Below are 18769 nucleotides of genomic sequence, written 5' to 3'. Positions count from 1 at the left end.
ATGTAGAAGTTTAACAACCCATTAAAATACATCAAAATGCAGAAAATCGCATCTACTTAATTCAAAATTTTCTGAGGAAGCACTCACCCCCCAGGCCTGCCTGCTATTTGCATTCTGACAACGATCAGTTTACAAATTGCCCTATTACTTGATATGACTACTGCTGTTATGATTCTATTCAGTTTCATGTAAATCGTTTTATGTAATTATTTGATGAAGTTGTAATTATAATGTAATATAATGTTCGTTATGTGAATAGGTAAAGTTTTAAAGTGTTCTTGATGCTGTTAATTTCCTCAAAACTGCAATTTTTAGAAGATGAGATGAAAATCTTTGTAAATTAAGTTTATGTTGAATGAAATGAAATACCCCATGTTGAAAAGTAAAAAAAAGTGTATTAACACTATAAAAGAATAGGTCTTAAGTTTTTATGTTACACAAATATTTCCATTGAATTAAAAAGACAAACTGAAGAAAATGATCTAATAAACATGAGGGTTATGAGAGAGTCCCTCAAACTATTTCTCCCCTGTAAGGGATCTCTGAACTCAAAATGTTTGTGCACCCCCGGTATAGATGATAACATAACTGTAGCAATCACCCATGCTTTGAGGTGTAATTTACAGTAATTTAAATAGAATATGATCCAGTCAGTAGACACTTTTTAATACATAAAGAACCAAATGAACCAAAGACCTACTTTGAATTGATTCATGCAAAACCAGTCAGTTTTAATAAACATCAAAAAGGTCTGAATTGTGTTTTAAATCACTAAAGGATTTTTGTTTCGCATTAGCATAAAGTTGTGTTAAATACAATCCATTGCACAATTCATACAGTTGCTTAGAAACTTTCCAATCACATGACAGCACATAACATACCACTTTAACATTTTCTTTTAAATTTATAAACCGATGATAAGGTGCTGGAAGATAAATAAATAACTCAAGACTTCAGTTTCATCATTGGTACATCTTGTTCTTGTTCTGTTGATTACAAGTATATTAAAGCCACAACAATAGTATAAATATTAGCAATATGTCAGGTTTGTGTGTGTGCATGCTTTAATGTAGGTTTATTAGGTTTATTTATCTGCGTGTGCATGTGCAGTGATGGCCTTTCTCTTGACACTGTGGGGTGGTGTGAGGAAAGCAGGCCATGGACATTGCTTCTGGCTGCGCTCAGTCCCTACAGACTCCAGTGTTTAATTAGTGAGAGAACATACACTCGCCTCAATCTTTTTATAATAAACTCTGAGTGAGACCACAGCCCCACCACTCCACCTCAAATAACGTAAGTCTAGGAGCTAAAATTACAGATGACATATCATGCGTGTTTTTGTGTCTACAGCTACAATAATGTGTACAGGAATGCGAGTATGGGGTGTGAGATGTGTTAGGAAGACACTTTCTGACTGTTAATGTGTTGTAATAAATGTGTATTTGTATTTGAGAGTGTATCAGAAGAGTTTAGTGATGTATGAAACGAGATTTGGGCAGTAATCCCATTATATTGGGCCAGCTGTCTAACACAGGTGTCAACTTTTTACATATTCACAGATAACCTGACAACACTGAAGCTCTTTGTGTAGCTTCACCTAACACACCTACACTCTTTGTTTCACCAGTTTACAACTCTGTTCTTTTGTCTACGGTTTATACTCACGCTATCCTTCCACAGATTTCTTGCCTAACTCTTTTTTTCATCTTTTCTTTGCAATGTATTCTTGCTGTTTCACTTCTCCAAGCCTCAGCACCCACCACCCACATCCCATCATTCCCCTGTCAGCAGCATAGTGGGCACGGTGTATAGTGACAGTAGCAGAAAGGGGTGTGGTGGTCCTGCCTCGCTGACTGATTTAATGAGCTCCTTCGGGGATCGGACTGAAGTTGTCAGTCACTTCGGTCCCGCACAGCAATTTCTGTTGAACAGATGTGCCAATGCTAATAATAGTAGAGCAACAGCGCCCTATTTCATAAACAGCAAGTGCTCAGGCAAGAGAGGAAGGGCAGGTGAATGCGTATGTAGTGATTGGTAACCTCTCATCTAATGGTGAAGGTATGGGAATGTAGTGGGGAAAATGTGACACCATTCTTTTTTTTTTTGTGGCCAACATTTTATTTTAAAAGCTGAAGATAAGTAACGGGAAGTGGAGATATGGGATACTAGACAATCCATAGCACCCCATCGGATGCTGCTGAAAACATCGTAGTTATCGTAGATAAAAATCCTAAAACATGAAGTATGACAGAATTCAAAATATAAAAGCCAAAAAACAAACAAATGGATGTTGAAGGGTAGTGAATTTAAATAATTTAAAAAAGAAACTCCAAGTGCAGTCTTTTCATGTATAACTCCACAAATAAATTACATTATACCAAATTTCATGCTCAGTAATACAGGTAAAAATCCAACAATGTTCAGTCAAGTCATCTGGACAGTTTCTTTCTTTCTTTTTTTTTTTTTTTTTTTCTGAGACGTTTCGTCCTTCATTTAAAGGACTTCTTTAACCTGAGGAGCCACCAGACAAACTGAGTCCCACAAGCAGCACACTCCCACAGTTTGCTAGTGATAAGATGGTCTCCGGGGTCCACCCTCTCTCCCGCCAACTCCTCTAATAAATAATTGTGCCAAGAAAATGTGGCCTAACATTATATCTTCATTTAATCAATAAAATTATTAAAATATTTAAATGCAAGTTGCAATAAAAGCATCAGCTTCTCGTGATGCTTGCCAATGTTGCCATACACTGTAAATTGGTTATCAGAGACACTAGATCTGAAACTGTCTCTGACCATGATGCTTAACACCATTTCACTTCAGCATGGCTGAGCTGAAGGTCCTGTCATTTATAAAAAAAAGGTTTTACAAGTACACCTCTTTGGAACGATTGTAGGAATACAATATTATCTTTATCAATGATAATTGGTAAGACTGTGGTTAAAACTGTTGCAGAGCTATAAGCTGTTTGTTCTCCATAATATGGTTTCTATTTGGCTGGTATTTTCACATTCATTGTTTCACCTAACATAAAAAAAATTAAAAAATTAAAAAAAACATTTCTCAACTGCAACACAGTGTTATTAAGAGCATGCTAAAAATGTTTCCATTTTACAGTATTGAGACGAAATTCAGCTATATTGGTAAAATCAAAGCGGTACTATAAAGCATTCATTTTTAAATGTCTATCCAAATACGTCTCGTACTCTCCCATTGTTTAGTTTTTTAATTCAGTCTGAAAACATTGTGTCAGCATGAAACTGACGGGTGAATATCAGTAAAAATCTGCTTCACTCACAGTTTGCAGTTTTCTCTGGCCCTTTGCCAGGCTTTGATCAGATTTTACTCACACTCCAGGGTCCACTTGGAAGTCATTCAATAGAGTTTTCTAGTGTGCCACTATAAGTGACCCTTTGCATCCACTTTTAAAAGAAGGTTTGGGTACAGTCTGTGCAGATGTTTGTATGGGACCAACATGAGTTTCTGTACTTAGATCCATAAAAGTTTACGCAAAGAAAAGATCACTGATCACATGAATATGCACACCTACTGAGAGAGGATTGAAATATATTGAATAAAATTGACAGAATGATAGGAAAACTTCACCGAGAACTTCTGTGAACGCTTATCAGAGCTGTACCGGCTGACACATTAACATCTTATCAGGACTATGGTGCTATATGGAAGTGTTTCATGAACAAATCTCACCATCTAGTTATCAGATGCCTTTGTAATGTGTCTATAAATGTGCTTGCTGGTAGATTTTTTAAATGTCTTAAATCGTGTCCTGACCAGGACAAGGTGTGAAGAGATCTTTTTTTAATACCCACCATCCTCATGGTTTTCCCCCTTTTCTATCTAAAGAATAAGGGGTCGTGCTCCTAGGAGCTGCAGCCACGTACACTCCGCCCATCTTTTGGATGACTGTACAGAATATAATCTCGCTATACTTCAATACAATGATAATAAAGCTTATTCTGATTCTGGAAAGACAGAGCTGCAGTTTGCTACTGAATCTGTACATTGTTTGTAATTGTTTTCTCACCAGTTGGACTTTTTCTTTTGATGTAGACACTGCTCTGTTTCTATCAGCTGAGATAGTCATCCCAACTTAAAGCGAGAGATGAGTGGTTAAGTGCAGAGTACCAAAGCTTTACTTTCTTTAAAAGCTGGAATATTTCTCTCACTTCCTATGCACAGTACAACCTGAAAAGTGTTTGTTGAATGAATCCTATTGGGACCAGTCTCGAGTGTGTGTGCGTATGTGTGTGTTTAAGAGGGTTTAAAGCTTCTGTGCAGACAATATGTGCAAATTAATTTCTTCCCACTGTAATGCAAGTGGTTGTGAGGCCCAGGGTGTTTGAGGGGTAGACATATCCGGTACATGGCCCAGATCCAGTTGTCTTTACCTCACAGTATTTTGTGATGCATCAGTCATGAGATTGGGCCCCTTGAGAGACCAGTGGGAAACTTGTAACCTCATTTACATGTCTGTCTGTGCAATCCTAAAAACCTGAACAAGCTGCCACTGATTCCCACTTGTTGGTTATTATGTAATCACATGTTGTGAACGCTAGAGTGACACCGTATGCTAACATGTGACAGTCGTTCACTAATTATGCAACAGTACAAGACCAAAGATGCTCTTCTTTAAAGTATTCTGTCAAATAAAACAATTTAAATATTGCAATGCTTTTTGCTTTTTAAATAGGCACTCATTTAGTGAGGAGAAAATTAAATTGGTCTTTTGACCAGCGTAAGACATTTAGCATCTACAAGTGATGTTTGTGCAGTCTGTGTTTGCATGCTGGGTATGTGTGGCTGTGAGCTTCCTCTTTCCTTCAGCTCCTTCTCACTAAGCCACAGAGTGTTGCTAGGACAACCCCTTGTGGTCTTTTCTGCATCGCAGTGGCCTTCAATGCCAGCACTCAGGGAACCTCCTCGCACTGGGAAGGCTGCATAAAATTGGGATAATCGTCGTCGATTATGGGACACAATGAGCTGCCGCTTCTGAAAGATTCATTCATCCTGGGAGAGACTGTGGAAAGGGGAAAGAGAAAGGGGTGCCTTGGTCCCTCCGCTGCTCTCCCACGGTGGGCAGAGGCATGACATCAGTGGTCTGAAAGAACTGGCGTTCTGGACATGTCCATTACCCTCCCTTCTCACTATGCCCTTGCTCTCCCTCCCGTTCGAGCCCCCCTCCCGTCTTTTCTCGTTGCTGCCAGTTTGGATGCAGCGCTTGGCCGGGTGAGTAAGGGCCACTGCCACTGTTTGCGTGTGAAACAAAGCCCCTCAGAATGGAGAGAGAGGATGCAGAGAGCTTCACATGGTGCCAGCCAAGAGCAGGGATGGCTGCCTTAGCCTTCCCCTCACAGGCCCCTCTCTTGGCTGAGAGGTGCTAGTGTGACCCCAATACCCTCTTCCCCTTCAATGTCCCTCTTCCTCTCTCCTGTAACCCCTTCTTCTCTGTCCCAGTCCCTTGCTGTCATCTCAAAAATGCACCTCTTTCCATCCAAGAGCCCTTGGAATGAGTATGAGGTGTCAAAGGATTTAGGATGAATGATTTCTCATGACACAACCGTTGCAGAAAGAGATGGCATTCCTCTGGCTTTTGTTGTGCAATTGCTCATTTGTTTGAAGAGGAAATAGCTTTCCAACACATTTCCCCAATTAGAATAATGTGCACTGCTCAATACGATGTGAAGTCTCATGCTGCTGGGAGACTGAGGGGAAATCAGCGTGACAACATCCTCCCATGAATCACGTATAGGTTGTGCTTTGGAGTTTAATGCACTTGATGAGTTGTATCCAACACTTGGATTACAGAACTCTGTATCTGTATGTGTGTGAGACAGAAAGTACAATAGGATGCGTTGCTTGTATTATTTAAGTACTTGAAACAAGTGGTCTCCCATGTACAGTAAGCAGAAAACTGCATTTATTATACATCAAGACATTAGAGCTCAAGAAAGCATATGATTATTAAATCATCTGTTCATCATTCACTTGTTCGTTCTCGTTTCTGTAAAAATCTTGCTTGCGACGTCCTACTGTCCACAATGTGCAATAAGTGAGCATCATCATGCTCAGCTTCCTCAGCCTGACCTCTCTTATGTTGTCCATGGAAGCTGGAAGTCTGGGTGTTCACAGTGTTTGTGCGACTCCAGAGTCCAGGGCATGGAGGGTCCCTGAAAGATTTGATAATTAGACTCATATACTGTCCCCTCCCTCAAGTTGTTGAGTTGATTATTTACTTTACTCTCAGGTTTGTTGGATGTGTGTGTACTCACGTGCTGGTCAAGTCAAGTGGTGGGGGCTGGAGAGGTGGGGAGGGGGGGGGGGGGGTGTAGAGCCATCAGGATGGAGCAGCTCAGGTTGAGTCTGTGACTGGTTCTGGTGTCCGGACCGCTTTGACTCCGCTCCTCTCTGGATACTTTGGAGTTGGTGGAGGACTCAGTGTGGCGAGCCGTCAGCAGAACTTTGATGTTTTCAGTGTCTTTGACACCTGGAACAAACTTTTGGATGGAGCATTTATGATCCAGCTGATGCTTTCCTCTGCTGAATTACTTTCATTTACCAAAGTTCACAGATTTAGTTCTAGTCAATGTATATAGCTCTGACCTCCACCACAGCAGGAATGAAGTAAGTGCTTTTAGACATCATATACTTATTGTTTTGAATTGTTATTTTTATTTTTATGTTTGAAAGTCATACATATTGACTAAGCATGTTTGTTTTGTTTGAATGGTTTACTTTAATAAATTATATGGTTAAAATAGGAGGGGTTTTCTCTAGTCTTATCAGTCATTAAATGAGAAATTGTAACTTAAAAGAATGAAAATGTTTTAAGTTTATTTGCATATAACCTGGATAGGTGCAGTTAAAAGATATTTGCTTAACTTCTTAGCAGCAAACTCTAAAACAAAATCAGCATTTGTTAATAACTATTTCAACTAATCTCAAAAGCAATTACCACAATATAATATTTATATGAAGTAAAGAAACACTGTGTCTGTGCATTTTTCAAAGGCCTGAGTTATTTGTGCTTTTCAACCAAACACTTTGGGCGAATTGAATTGAAGTTAAAGAAAGTCAATTAATTTTCACTAATTTTAGTCACATTTTCTATATTAGGTGGCTCAGAACCATTTAACTTAGTGGTCATTGAAAAGTTTGTGGATGCACAGAACCATTTTCTCAGGCATTGAGCTGATTTAATGTTAATCAAAGCTAAAATTATGCATATTGTGTAAACTTATCCTGTAACCTACCCGACAAACATCACCACATCGCTTTGTTCTTTTGTTTAGAAGTAAAGGGGATTCAAGCAGCTTTTGCTAAAGCTATGTGCTCTATTTTTCTCATTTATCTCCTCAGACCCACACTAATTTGTCTCTGACTTGGAGCGAGAGGTGCTAATGAGAGGATCTTGACAGAAAATCGCCTGCTTCCTATTTCTGAGCTAAATATAACGTAAGCGTGAGCAAAAATAGGAGATTCCATTATTAACATTCATCACTTTTACTGTATGAAGTTGGCTTACTTTGTACGTGCTAACATTTATTTATTATCTTTCACATGTTCATGTCTTTCTTTTCAGCTTTTGTTTAAAATGAAATATAAGACAGTTACAATAAAAAAATGTGTTTTTGTAATGTACAATTTGATTTGAAATTAATAAGCTGAGATAGGATTGGTGCATCTGTGGACCTGCAGGCGGACCAGATGGTCTTCTTATAGTCAGGTTTTCAAAGCTTTTGTACACAAAGCTCAGAGAAGTGTGTGTAAATATGGGAACCGTGTTTCTGTTGTGTTTTTGTCATCAGTGACCACATAACATCATGAAAAGCTTTGGGTCCTTAGATGCAGATTTGATTTAACTTGACCAAACTCATAAAACAAAACAAACAAACAAACAAACAAACAGAAAACAACTTGGCAAAAAACAATATTTTGCAAAATAAGTAAATAAAAAGTTAAATAAGTAAATTAAACAGTTACATTTTTAAAAAGAAAAAAAAATGAAAACGTATTTAGATTTTAAAGTCGCCCAAAGCGGGTTTGAGAACAATACCACACATACACACACACAAAAAAATAAAAATAAATAAAAAATACTAAGAACCATATTATATTAAATGAATAAATAAAAAAACAGACTCAAATAAGGAACATGTAAATTATTTTTATATCAAAAATTTTCTATTTTACCTCAGGAAGAGGATGTATCTGTAGTACTTTTGAGACTATCTGGTTCCTTTGGAATGGAGCTTTATATATACAGTATATATATATATATATATATATATATCTGTCATAAATACTGATAGATGTCTGGCTTTTCTTAAAAAAAAATTACAATAACCCATTTAAAGTTCTGCAAGAATTGTTTTTATTTTGCATGGAAAGGACTATCAGTATATATCAAATTAAATATACCATTTCTTATTTCTACAATTGGATGTTTGATTTGAAAATACTGCAATGTAAACAACTTTTATTTGTTTACTTAAAATTCTTTTGTTAATTTGTCATATTTTTTGTTTAATATTTTGGTTAGCTATTCTTATGAGTTGGTATTTGTCTTCAGTTAGAATCACAAGCATCCATATTTCTATTCTCATGTACTCATACACAACGTCCGCTTAATGCCTGTAGCTTAAATTTGTAGGTTTACAATTTAATTTTCAATTGTTTAGTGCATGTTATTAGAAAATTGACCACATTTTTTAAAACTAAAAGTCTGCTTTCTCTGTGGATTGTAGAAATGAGTGCAACATCAACCAAGACAATGAACAAAACAGCAGCCTTTTCAGATACACATTAAGATATTCTGTACCAAAGTTTATATATGTCATTAGCTTTAAATAAACAGGCTTTAAATGATAAATGTCTCCTCAACCATTGTCAAAGGTTGCACTTTTCTGAGCACATATCTCGCATCTCTTGTACAGTGTCAGACAGCTTAGTAACGCTTTTTCACTCTGCTCCTTCTTTAAACTCTATATGTTTTCAGTAACAACAAACTATTATCTAGGATTAATGATAAGTGATTGTTTCTTCTTACTGAAGTAACAAAGCCTTCTTTTTTGTTAGAGAGGATGCAAATGACAACCAAAGACATAATATTTTGGAAAATTACAGTTACCAAAGAGGAATTGTATGGCTTGGTGCTTTATTTATTTAATAAAAAGCTCTGTTTTTGCTTTTTCTTGCAACAGTGCTAACAGTATGCCTAAACAAGTGGAGGTGAGGATGCACGAGAGTCACCTGGAGCCCATTGAAGCCCGACCCCAGTCAAAATGTGCCCAGCTATGCTCCAAGATGTTCAAGAACCTTCTGCTCACACTCACTGTCCTCGGTAAGTAACTTCATCATCACCATATTTCATCACACTGTGTAATGAAAAAGCAGAGCAATTCTCAGATTCCTGTTCACTCTGAGATCACCTCTGCAGCTTGATGGTAATATGTGTCATCTGTGCTCAGTGTACCAGACAGCATGATGACTGTGTGTTCTGACCCTCCTCAGGACAGTGCCACCTGTTGCTATGAAAAAAAATTCCCCACAAATTATGCATTTTAGATTTATGTACAAAATAAGTAGGGATAAAAAAAAAATAGAATCCATGTTGCTGTGCCAGGCAGAAGGCAACAACAGCAACAGTGCAAAACTTGTCCAACAATGAGAATTTCAAGAGTAACAGAAAGCTTGAGCTATTCTTTTCATTCATTCAACCTTTATTTATACAGGCTAGTCTCATTGAGCCATGAGGACTCATTTGAGGGACCTGTTCCAGACAGAATATATAAAGTACAGACAAAAATATAAATAAATAATAATAATAAACTACAGTAAAAATGCAGTTAAAATAAGAGTAGTGTATAAAACAATAAATCAGGCATCGTGAAACAAGGTAAAATACTAAAAACGATATTAGCATTGATGTTTCTATTGACCTTATCAAATGTTTAAAATACCCTAAAGAAATTAAGGTGGACAGTTTCAGTTCCTGTTGCAAGGTGTTCCAGGTTGCAGGAGCAAAGTAAGAAAAGGCCTTTTGCCAAGTTCAGTCTGCACTGAGGGAACGCTGCAGGTAATGATGGCCTGAGAGCGCATGTTGTAACCGCACTGACGACGTGACACATGGGAGGAGAAATAAGAAGGTAGCAGACCAATGAGTGATTTATAGATGAAAATGAACCAGAGAGAGAGCCTATCTGTAGATAATGGTGAGCAACTGACTAATGAGTACAGGGTGCAGTGGTGGGTTCGGTAGTTACAACCAGTAATGATTCTTAGCGTGCCATGGTAGACAGCATCCAACATCTGCAAGAAGCTGGAGGGGCATTCATGTAAATAATGTCACCATAGTCAGTGGCCGGTAGTAAAGTAGCGGTTACAAAGCATTTTCTGGCATTCAGAGTTCAGCAAGAGCTATTTCTGAAAAATAAATCCAGTTTTAATTTCAGTGTTTTTATCAAGTTTTCAATATGTGGTTTAAAAGAGATGAGAATCAACCAAAATGCCCAAGTAATTGTAAGAATCCACAAACTCAGTAGGAAAAACATTTATAGATGAGATGGGAGGAAGAACTGCTTTTACATACTTTCTGTTTGAAAACAAAATCCCTTTGGTTTTATCAGCATTTAGCACCAGTTTGAGATAGAATAAGTCAGACTGAATGATGTCAAATGCAGACTGTAGAACCTGGAAAACCTCGGCAATAAACAACAGTATCGTCGGTACAGAGATGCAAGGATGCGTCAGGAATGTTTTGAATGGATGGATGGATAAAAAGAGTGGGACCTAAAACAGAGCCTTGTGGCACACCATTAGTAACCATTAGGTAGTTAGATGAAGTACCGTTATGTCGAACACATTGCCTCCGACCTGTGAGATAGTTTGAGAACCAATCAACAGTGTGATCTGAGAAGCCAATGAGAAGCCACTCTGAGTGGAGTGATTAACTAATACAGGTTGGCTCTTATAAACAATAAATATGGACCTGATGTGAGGAAAATATATTGTAAAGTAGATTTAAGAGCAAACAAAGGAAATAGTGAGAAGTAGTGACAGAATTTGAGAAGAGAAAGAAATGCACGAAGGACAAAGTCATAAAAATAAAAATCCACTGTTTATACAATGCTGTTGCTGATAATTATATTGCTCCTTCAGTTTTACATTTAGTACCTGGCACTTCCATTTACATCTGCATGTTTAAATTGTTTAAATAAATGGTTTTTTGAGGGTATTACACATCTCACATCAGTCAGACAAAATAATTTAGCCAATGTGATCACTGCTGATCTGTCATTTAAGAGATAAAGGCCTGAAAGAAAACGGGGAAAAAAGGGCCTTGAGAAGGTAAATGGCGTGTCATCCAGAAGCTCAGGGTGTCCACTGGATGTTGGTAGACATAAGGATAGAAATAATTAATCTGCATAATGCTTATTAGTGGATTTAAAACCTCAGCAGGATGTTTGAGTTTTCTCTGGCTTTTGAAAACAAAGACCAACTGGTGAGCCTGGTGTTGGCTGAGGCCAGGCTACACATGTCAACTTTATGTTTTGAGAGTAATTGTGTGCTGCAGGAAGCTCAGATTTAATTTATATTAAATAGGTATAGAATTTATGGATTATCAGTAAAATTGAGTACTTCATGAAATTTGCTATGCATCATTCAGGTGTGACACAATGCCAAAGAGGAAAGACATTATAAATAATTTTAATTAGGTAATTGTTGCTGCCTATCAGTCATCTGAAGGCTCTCATCCTGCAGTAAGATCAATTATTCACAAGTAAGAAACGTGTTAATATTTCTAAGAGTGGATGTTCAAGCAAGTTCACCCAGAGGTCAGATCATAGTCAGAGAAATCACAGACTCAACATGGTTCCACTACCAATATTAAAACAAGACAAACACAGTTTCTTTGAAAGTGCTTCCAGGAAACATCTATCTAAAAGTATGGCACATCAGCAAAGTTGCATCTGTATACACCCCAAGACTTCCAGAACAATGTTATTTATACAAGTCAAAGCAAGATGTTTGGTCTTATTATGCTTTTTTTTTAATCACTCTGGATCTTTGTTTAATTAGAAAATTCATTTAAAAATGAAAATGGTCTCCCTAACTTAAAATCGGATCTGAATCCTTCATGAACTTTATTTTCTTTTGGAAGTTTTTTTGTGCTATCCTTAAAATCCACTGTCCTCTTTAAACATGTACATATCCCTGAACTGCTGTGACCAATTATAAATGGCTGTTTTAAGTTAAGATGTACATGTACTCAGTTAAAAAAAAAAATATATACAATTTTGACCTTTTTTCCACTCAGGTGTGATCTTGGGAGCTGTAGCAGGGATGTTGCTTCGCGTTGCTTCTCCCATCCACCCAGACATTGTCATGGTGATCGCTTTTCCTGGAGATATTCTGATGAGGATGCTGAAGATGTTGATCTTGCCACTCATCATTTCCAGTTTAATCACAGGTACAGTAGGATGATCTTAATCATATACATGTAGAATATTTTGTCAATGCACTTTAGAAAAGCAAGCAGTTTATATATTTATTTAATGGTGCAACTGAATTTCATCAGCTACATTTCTTTAGCTGTAGTGCTGCTATGACGTACATGACTGAACACTGTTACATAATTCCACTGATGTTCTATGAAATCACCCATCATTCTCTCAGTATTGAGTCAACATTTTCTGTCAGCTAGACATTACCAGGTAAACATGCGCTTGCTTGTTTTGGATGCAGGTCTGTCCGGTCTGGACGCCAAATCTAGTGGTCGCCTGGGCACCAGAGCTATGGTGTACTACATGACAACCACTGTAATTGCTGCTGTCCTGGGAGTCATCCTGGTGTTAGTCATCCACCCTGGCAACCCCAAACTGAAAGAGAATCTGGGCGAAGGAGAGGAAAACGAAGACGTGTCCAGCTTGGATGCCTTCTTTGATCTGATCAGAAACCTTTTCCCAGAAAACCTGGTGCAGGCCTGTTTCCAGCAGGTAAGGACAGAAAAAAAAATGACTCTTTATACTTTTATTGATAATTTAAAAGGATCAGGTCTTGTCACGAGTTTAACGGGGAATGGTGGTGCAAAGGTTAGAGAAAATAGTCCTGTGACTGGAAAGTTGCAGATCCAACTCCCTGGACCATCAAAATGTGGCTGGGAAAGGTGAAAGATCCACACCTGCCTCCACCCAGATTTGCCCCACTTCAGGCCCTTAACCCCCAGCATCTGCTACCCTGGGCACCCTAGATGGCAGCCCTCTGCTCTGGTGGTCTGTGGTTGTGTCAGGAAGGGCATCCGGCATAAAAACATGTGCCAAGTTAGTTAACTGTGGGGACCCCTGACGAAGGGAGCAGCGGAAAGAAGGGGGAAAAAAAAAGGTGTTGTCATGAGTTTACCACATCATTTTACATGAACTCTATCAATAAATTTGAGACTATACCAAATCTGAGTGTTTGGAAACAATTATGAAGTGTGCTTTAGAGTGGAACATTTTTCAAGAAAGAAAAGTTTCATGGTGGAAATGCACATACCTTTGATAAATGTCATAGTTGAACAATTCTGTCACTTTTTTCTTTCAGATTCAAACAGTCACAAAGAAAGTTGAAGTTGCTATTGAAGAGGACGTTAATGCCACCAGTGTGGAGGGCCTTGTGGCTAACATTACCAAGGAACCTCAATATGTCATCAAGAAGTCACTGCAGTTCAAAAGTGGCATGAATGTTTTGGGTATGTGTCACACTATTGAGTCCACACCTCTAATCGGATCAAACCAACTGTAGCTAATTGCTAACATCAGCTATAGCAATCATACCCCAAATGTCACAAAGCTAAACATTGATATAAGACCGGTCCTTTTCTTGACATGCAGTCAGCTGAATGTAATGTCTGTTGCTGTTGTGACATTTATATAAAATGGGGTTGGTCATGTTATCATTGATAAATGTTAAGATGTTTAAATCATAGTTTAATATGCTGCTTTCTAATGCCCCTAACATTCACCTTTTAACTCTCCTACACAAATTCTGATACAGTTACAATTTTCTGTCCCAGGTTTGATCGGTTTCTTTATTGCATTTGGCATCTGCATGGGGAAGATGGGAGAGAAAGCCAGACTCATGATTGACTTCTTCAATATCCTCAATGAGATTGTGATGAAACTTGTCATCATGATTATGTGGTTAGTATCATTTGTGACTATCCTTCACTCACTTGAAACCCAGTTAGCTTGTTTATGTCATTTTGTATTTTGCTTTTTGTCTAACTATTTCTCAATGAACATTATGTTTAAAAACATATAGTGTGGATTTCATTAAAACAAAATGATTTATTTAGTTTGCATTTTCCCAGCAGTCTTAATCTATAATTTATCTCCCCTAAAGGTACTCTCCCTTTGGTATTGCTTGTCTGATTTGTGGCAAGATCATCTCCATCAAAGACTTGGAGGTGGTGGCCAGGCAGCTTGGCATGTACATGGTGACTGTGATTGTTGGCCTAATCATCCACGGAGCCATCTTCCTGCCCAGTATTTACTTTGTTATCACCAGGAAAAACCCCTTCACCTTTTTTCTGGGCGTCTTCCAGGCCTGGATCACTGCTCTTGGGACAGCCTCCAGGTCAGCTTCAGAATATATTATTAGATAAATAAATTACTGAATGGTTAAACCAGTGTGTTGCTACCTAATGTTACACTATACAATATGAATATATAGTAATTATTTTTCGTTTTTCTTCTGTTACCAGTGCTGGTACACTGCCTGTCACCTTCCGCTGCCTGGAGGAGAATTTGGGTATCGACAAAAGAGTCACTCGTTTTGTGCTCCCAGTTGGTGCCACCATCAATATGGATGGAACTGCTTTATATGAAGCTGTAGCTGCCATTTTTATTGCTCAGATGAACGGTGTCATACTTGACCCTGGTCAAATTGTCACAGTCAGGTCAGAAAAAAAACTGTCTTTCCAACAGGCATACTTTTACTTCCATTAGTTGTACAGTGAAGCACGCATTGTCTTTTAATTAAATATATGTATCAACACAGTGTTAAGGCAGAAACAAATGTATGATGTCCCGATTTAAAAGAGGTCACGTAACTGCTGTTTAGCATAACTAGCACTTGATGAAAGATCTCAAACTCATCAGTAAAGGCATTTACCAGTAAATCTGCCTGTGTGGTCTAAACCAGACACTTCAGAAAAAATAAACAGTGAAAGAAACAAACCAGCATGAGGAAGCTGCAGCAGTGTCGTGCCTCATGCTAAGCAGGAAGACAAACAGCAACTGAATGCTTTTTGTCATCAGTCTGTGCCAAACGCTCTTCTCATAACAGAGCGAGCTGACGATAGATGACCCTCACACTGACATTTTTATGGCACATAAATCAATGAACCCTCAAATTAAACATCTAGTTTCCCACAACAGGGACCCACTCTTCTGGACCCATTTCATTCTAAAGCAAAGCAGAGGATGGATATATCAGTATCTATGAGTGTGAGGTGCACCAGTTTCATATAAATGATTGATTTTAGATGTATAATGGAGACGTGAAAGAGCTTGTTAGATGTGGTAGATCTGAAAAATGTGACTGTGACTATGTATTTTAATGCTACATTTCAGTCTGACAGCTACCTTAGCCAGTGTTGGGGCAGCCAGTATTCCCAGTGCCGGCCTGGTGACTATGCTGTTGATCCTAACTGCTGTTGGCCTGCCAACCCAGGATATCAGTCTGCTGGTTGCTGTCGACTGGCTGCTGTGAGTCTAAGTGGTTGCACACTACATTTGTTTAAAGAGTTCTATCAAGTACTTTTTTCTGTTAAAACTTTTAAAAATGTGTTTTCTCTTGCTTCAGGGATCGATTCAGGACCTCAGTGAATGTAGTGGGTGACTCCTACGGTGCAGGGATTGTGTACCACCTGTCAAAAGCAGAGTTGGACGAGCTGGACGCGCACATGGCTAAATCGGACGACATTGAAATGATGACAAAGACCCAGGCCTATTATGATGACATGAAGAACCACCATGAAAACAATTCCAACCAGTGCGTTTTAACCCCGACTGCTTCCACAACCGCTACTGCCTCAGCTAACAATTCTGTCTTAGTAGATGAATGCAAGGTACAATTAATGCTTCCGGACATAGAGACTTCAGTATAACCCTGTTGTTGCATGATCACCCGGCATCTTTTTCCTCATTCTGTTTGCTTTACACTGTTTGTGCACTGTGATGTAATTGCACCTGCTGTTTGTTTCACAAGTGAACCGAGAGAAAAACAGTCGCACGGCATGTAATCACTCTTCTGGAATAGCACCTATTGTGTTAAATAAACAGCCAAATTTTTAATCAAGGCTGGAAAACTGTTCAACAGCTCCATATTAAATATAAAGATGCAGCAGCTTTGCTTCTAAGATGTTATCATTAACTTTTGTTCAGCTTAACATTTGATGGAGCTTGTTCCAGTCTGTCTAAAGATACGGCTGAATTTCGAAGTCTGATGCGTTTGTTACTCATTTGCACTTGGATTAACAATGCAGACAGAGGTGTTGCAGCTATTTTACACTTCACATGTTCCTAACACACACCTCTCTACCACACTTTCACTGAGATATTTTCTCTCCAGGTTTTAACATTCTGACAGCATCTATTTCGGTTTATTGTGAAAAATATGGCGCAAAACCAAGAGATGAAGCCAAGTTTTCATAAAGTAAAACAACATAGAATATTATTTAAAAACATATATATATATGTTTTTAAATATGTTCAAATAGCTTGTTCCAGGTGCACACATCCAACTAAAAAAGGATGAGTCTATACATTTATTAAATAATGAAAGTTGTTGCTAAGCAACACCATCAACCTGTTACATGAGTAACAACTATAACTATACTCTCATTGCAGAGTTTTAAAATATTAATGAGCATTTACATTTAAATGAAACACAACAGTTTGCTATTTCCAGAAGTCTTCTGATTTATTTTGTCTTTTTGTTTTTGTCGATTTGCTTTATAATTTTGTGGCTTTTGTTTCTAACCCCTTTTGCACTCAGCTGTAGAACGCTTGCAAAAAAAAAAAGCTAAAACGTAACAACGCCATTCTGTAGATTGTACCTTGTTTTGAGTACTGTGCATATTTTGTACTGTTTATTTATTTATTTGTATTTACTTTACGTTGTGTTGCATCTGTGATCATCATGAATTTGTGGTTTGTTCCCAGGTCAGTGACAGAAAATCGTCCTTAACCATAAGCCGTCGTTGGTTGTCCAGTCGCTCCTGTATTCTGCCATGATTTTGCACGTTGTGTAAAATGCAGTGATACCTAAGAAGCTGAGTTTTTAGCCGTTGCCAAATTTTAACAGCGCCAAAATCAGTAATCAGCCAAACAAAGATCTATATATTTAAATTGAGTTTAAATCATTGTACTCATAAGAAAATCACATAAAGCGTTTTTGCCAAAATACCTTTTTCTAAGCTTTTGACAATCTTGGGTCACTGCTGAGAGCCAACGTTTTCACAAATATCTTCATTCTTCAAGCATTTTTTTTTTACCCGTACCTTGGAGCACTTGTTTAGATCTGGCTGCTAACTGCTTACAGGTAACCTCAGCCACGAACGGCTCTGCTGCAGAGTGCACGCTGGTCGAGGAGGAACCATGGAAACAAGATTAATGGCAGCACAGAGATCCCCTGCTCCTGGGCTCCACAAGCTGTCCTATCTGGTGATTTAAAAAAAAAAAGAGTGAATGAAATGTCACATGAACAGAACTACTAATTTTTTTTATGTAGTTTCCTTTTTTTTATTATTATTAGTCTTTTTAAAACATTTTGCATTTGTCTACCTGACTGATGTGTTTTACTAATTCACTTAACCGTGAACTGATGCCAGATTTATACCTCACCTGTTAGAGCGCAGTCATACCCTGTGTAGCAGATACTTGCACAACATACTTCAAGGCTTGGGGAAGGGACAGAGGGGAGAAAAAAAGAAATGCTAGATGAACTTTTCTTTAGCAATATGTTCTGGTTGTATTTTTATATTAAAATGGACAGAGTGGCTGTATAATACAGATGCACTGAGGCTATCTTCCAGGTTTAATAAAGGTGAATAATTAACATCAGAGGATGAGTGGAAATCAGACCGTTAATTGTGATAGCTGTTATTTTACATCCATGTCAGTATTACAACATGCAAAATACCAAGTTTCATTTCAGTTGTAACTACATTTGTCTAATCTGCAATAGTGAAGCATGACCCACCATCTCTGACCACCAGAAAACTGATCCGATCAGATCAGAACTGATCACAGTCAAGACCAGAACACTCTGATCCTCCTGATATGCACGCAATCTCTACGTGAAAATTTCAAGACACTTTATTCTTCATGAGCCAATATTTACACGTTTCCCCTTTTGATTTTTGACTTTATAAAAAAAAAAGAAAAGAAAATAACTATTTTTTTAGCTTTACTTGTCAATAAAATTTAAGATATAACTATATTATTTGTGCCACAGGTAATGTGAGAGAGCATAAAACCCAAGAAAGGTAAATAAAAGGGACCAAACATATGAAATTAATTAAATCGGTGTGGCTGTTCACTGCCTCATCACTTGCAACATATCCTCACATGTTACACTGTGATGCAAAAATAATGCATCCAGTCTTATGCAAAGACAACCGCTGCTCTAAGTATTAAACTTCACAGAGCACTTTCCCCTTTACTCCCAAAGTAACTTATTGATACCAATGAAATAAAGTAAT

General features: G+C 37.9%; 1 protein-coding gene across 3 annotated transcripts in view; it reads left to right on the top strand.

Moving 5' to 3' along the window:
• The window catches only part of LOC119416203 (excitatory amino acid transporter 2), a 25601-nt gene extending 7058 nt beyond the window's left edge, over positions 1-18543 (top strand). Inside the window, exons 2-12 of one of the 3 annotated variants that reach the window (XM_037683402.1) lie at positions 7378-7473; positions 9222-9361; positions 12338-12490; positions 12766-13016; positions 13603-13750; positions 14075-14201; positions 14404-14637; positions 14765-14959; positions 15636-15770; positions 15868-16132; positions 17608-18543. In XM_037683402.1, coding sequence (XP_037539330.1) covers positions 9232-9361; positions 12338-12490; positions 12766-13016; positions 13603-13750; positions 14075-14201; positions 14404-14637; positions 14765-14959; positions 15636-15770; positions 15868-16132; positions 17608-17679 — 1710 coding nt within the window. In that variant the 5' untranslated portion in view covers positions 7378-7473; positions 9222-9231 and the 3' untranslated portion in view covers positions 17680-18543. The remainder of the gene's footprint in view (positions 1-7377; positions 7474-9221; positions 9362-12337; positions 12491-12765; positions 13017-13602; positions 13751-14074; positions 14202-14403; positions 14638-14764; positions 14960-15635; positions 15771-15867; positions 16133-17607) is intronic. The other 2 variants (XM_037683403.1, XM_037683404.1) reach the window with 2 other exon arrangements.
• Positions 18544-18769: the final 226 nt, after the last annotated feature.

The sequence above is a fragment of the Nematolebias whitei genome, chromosome 10, assembly GCF_014905685.2.
Source record: "Nematolebias whitei isolate Nwh7 chromosome 10, NemWhi1, whole genome shotgun sequence".
NCBI lineage: Eukaryota > Metazoa > Chordata > Actinopteri > Cyprinodontiformes > Rivulidae > Nematolebias > Nematolebias whitei.
Note: the sequence above shows the minus strand (reverse complement) of the source record. Positions and strands in the feature narration are given on the sequence as shown.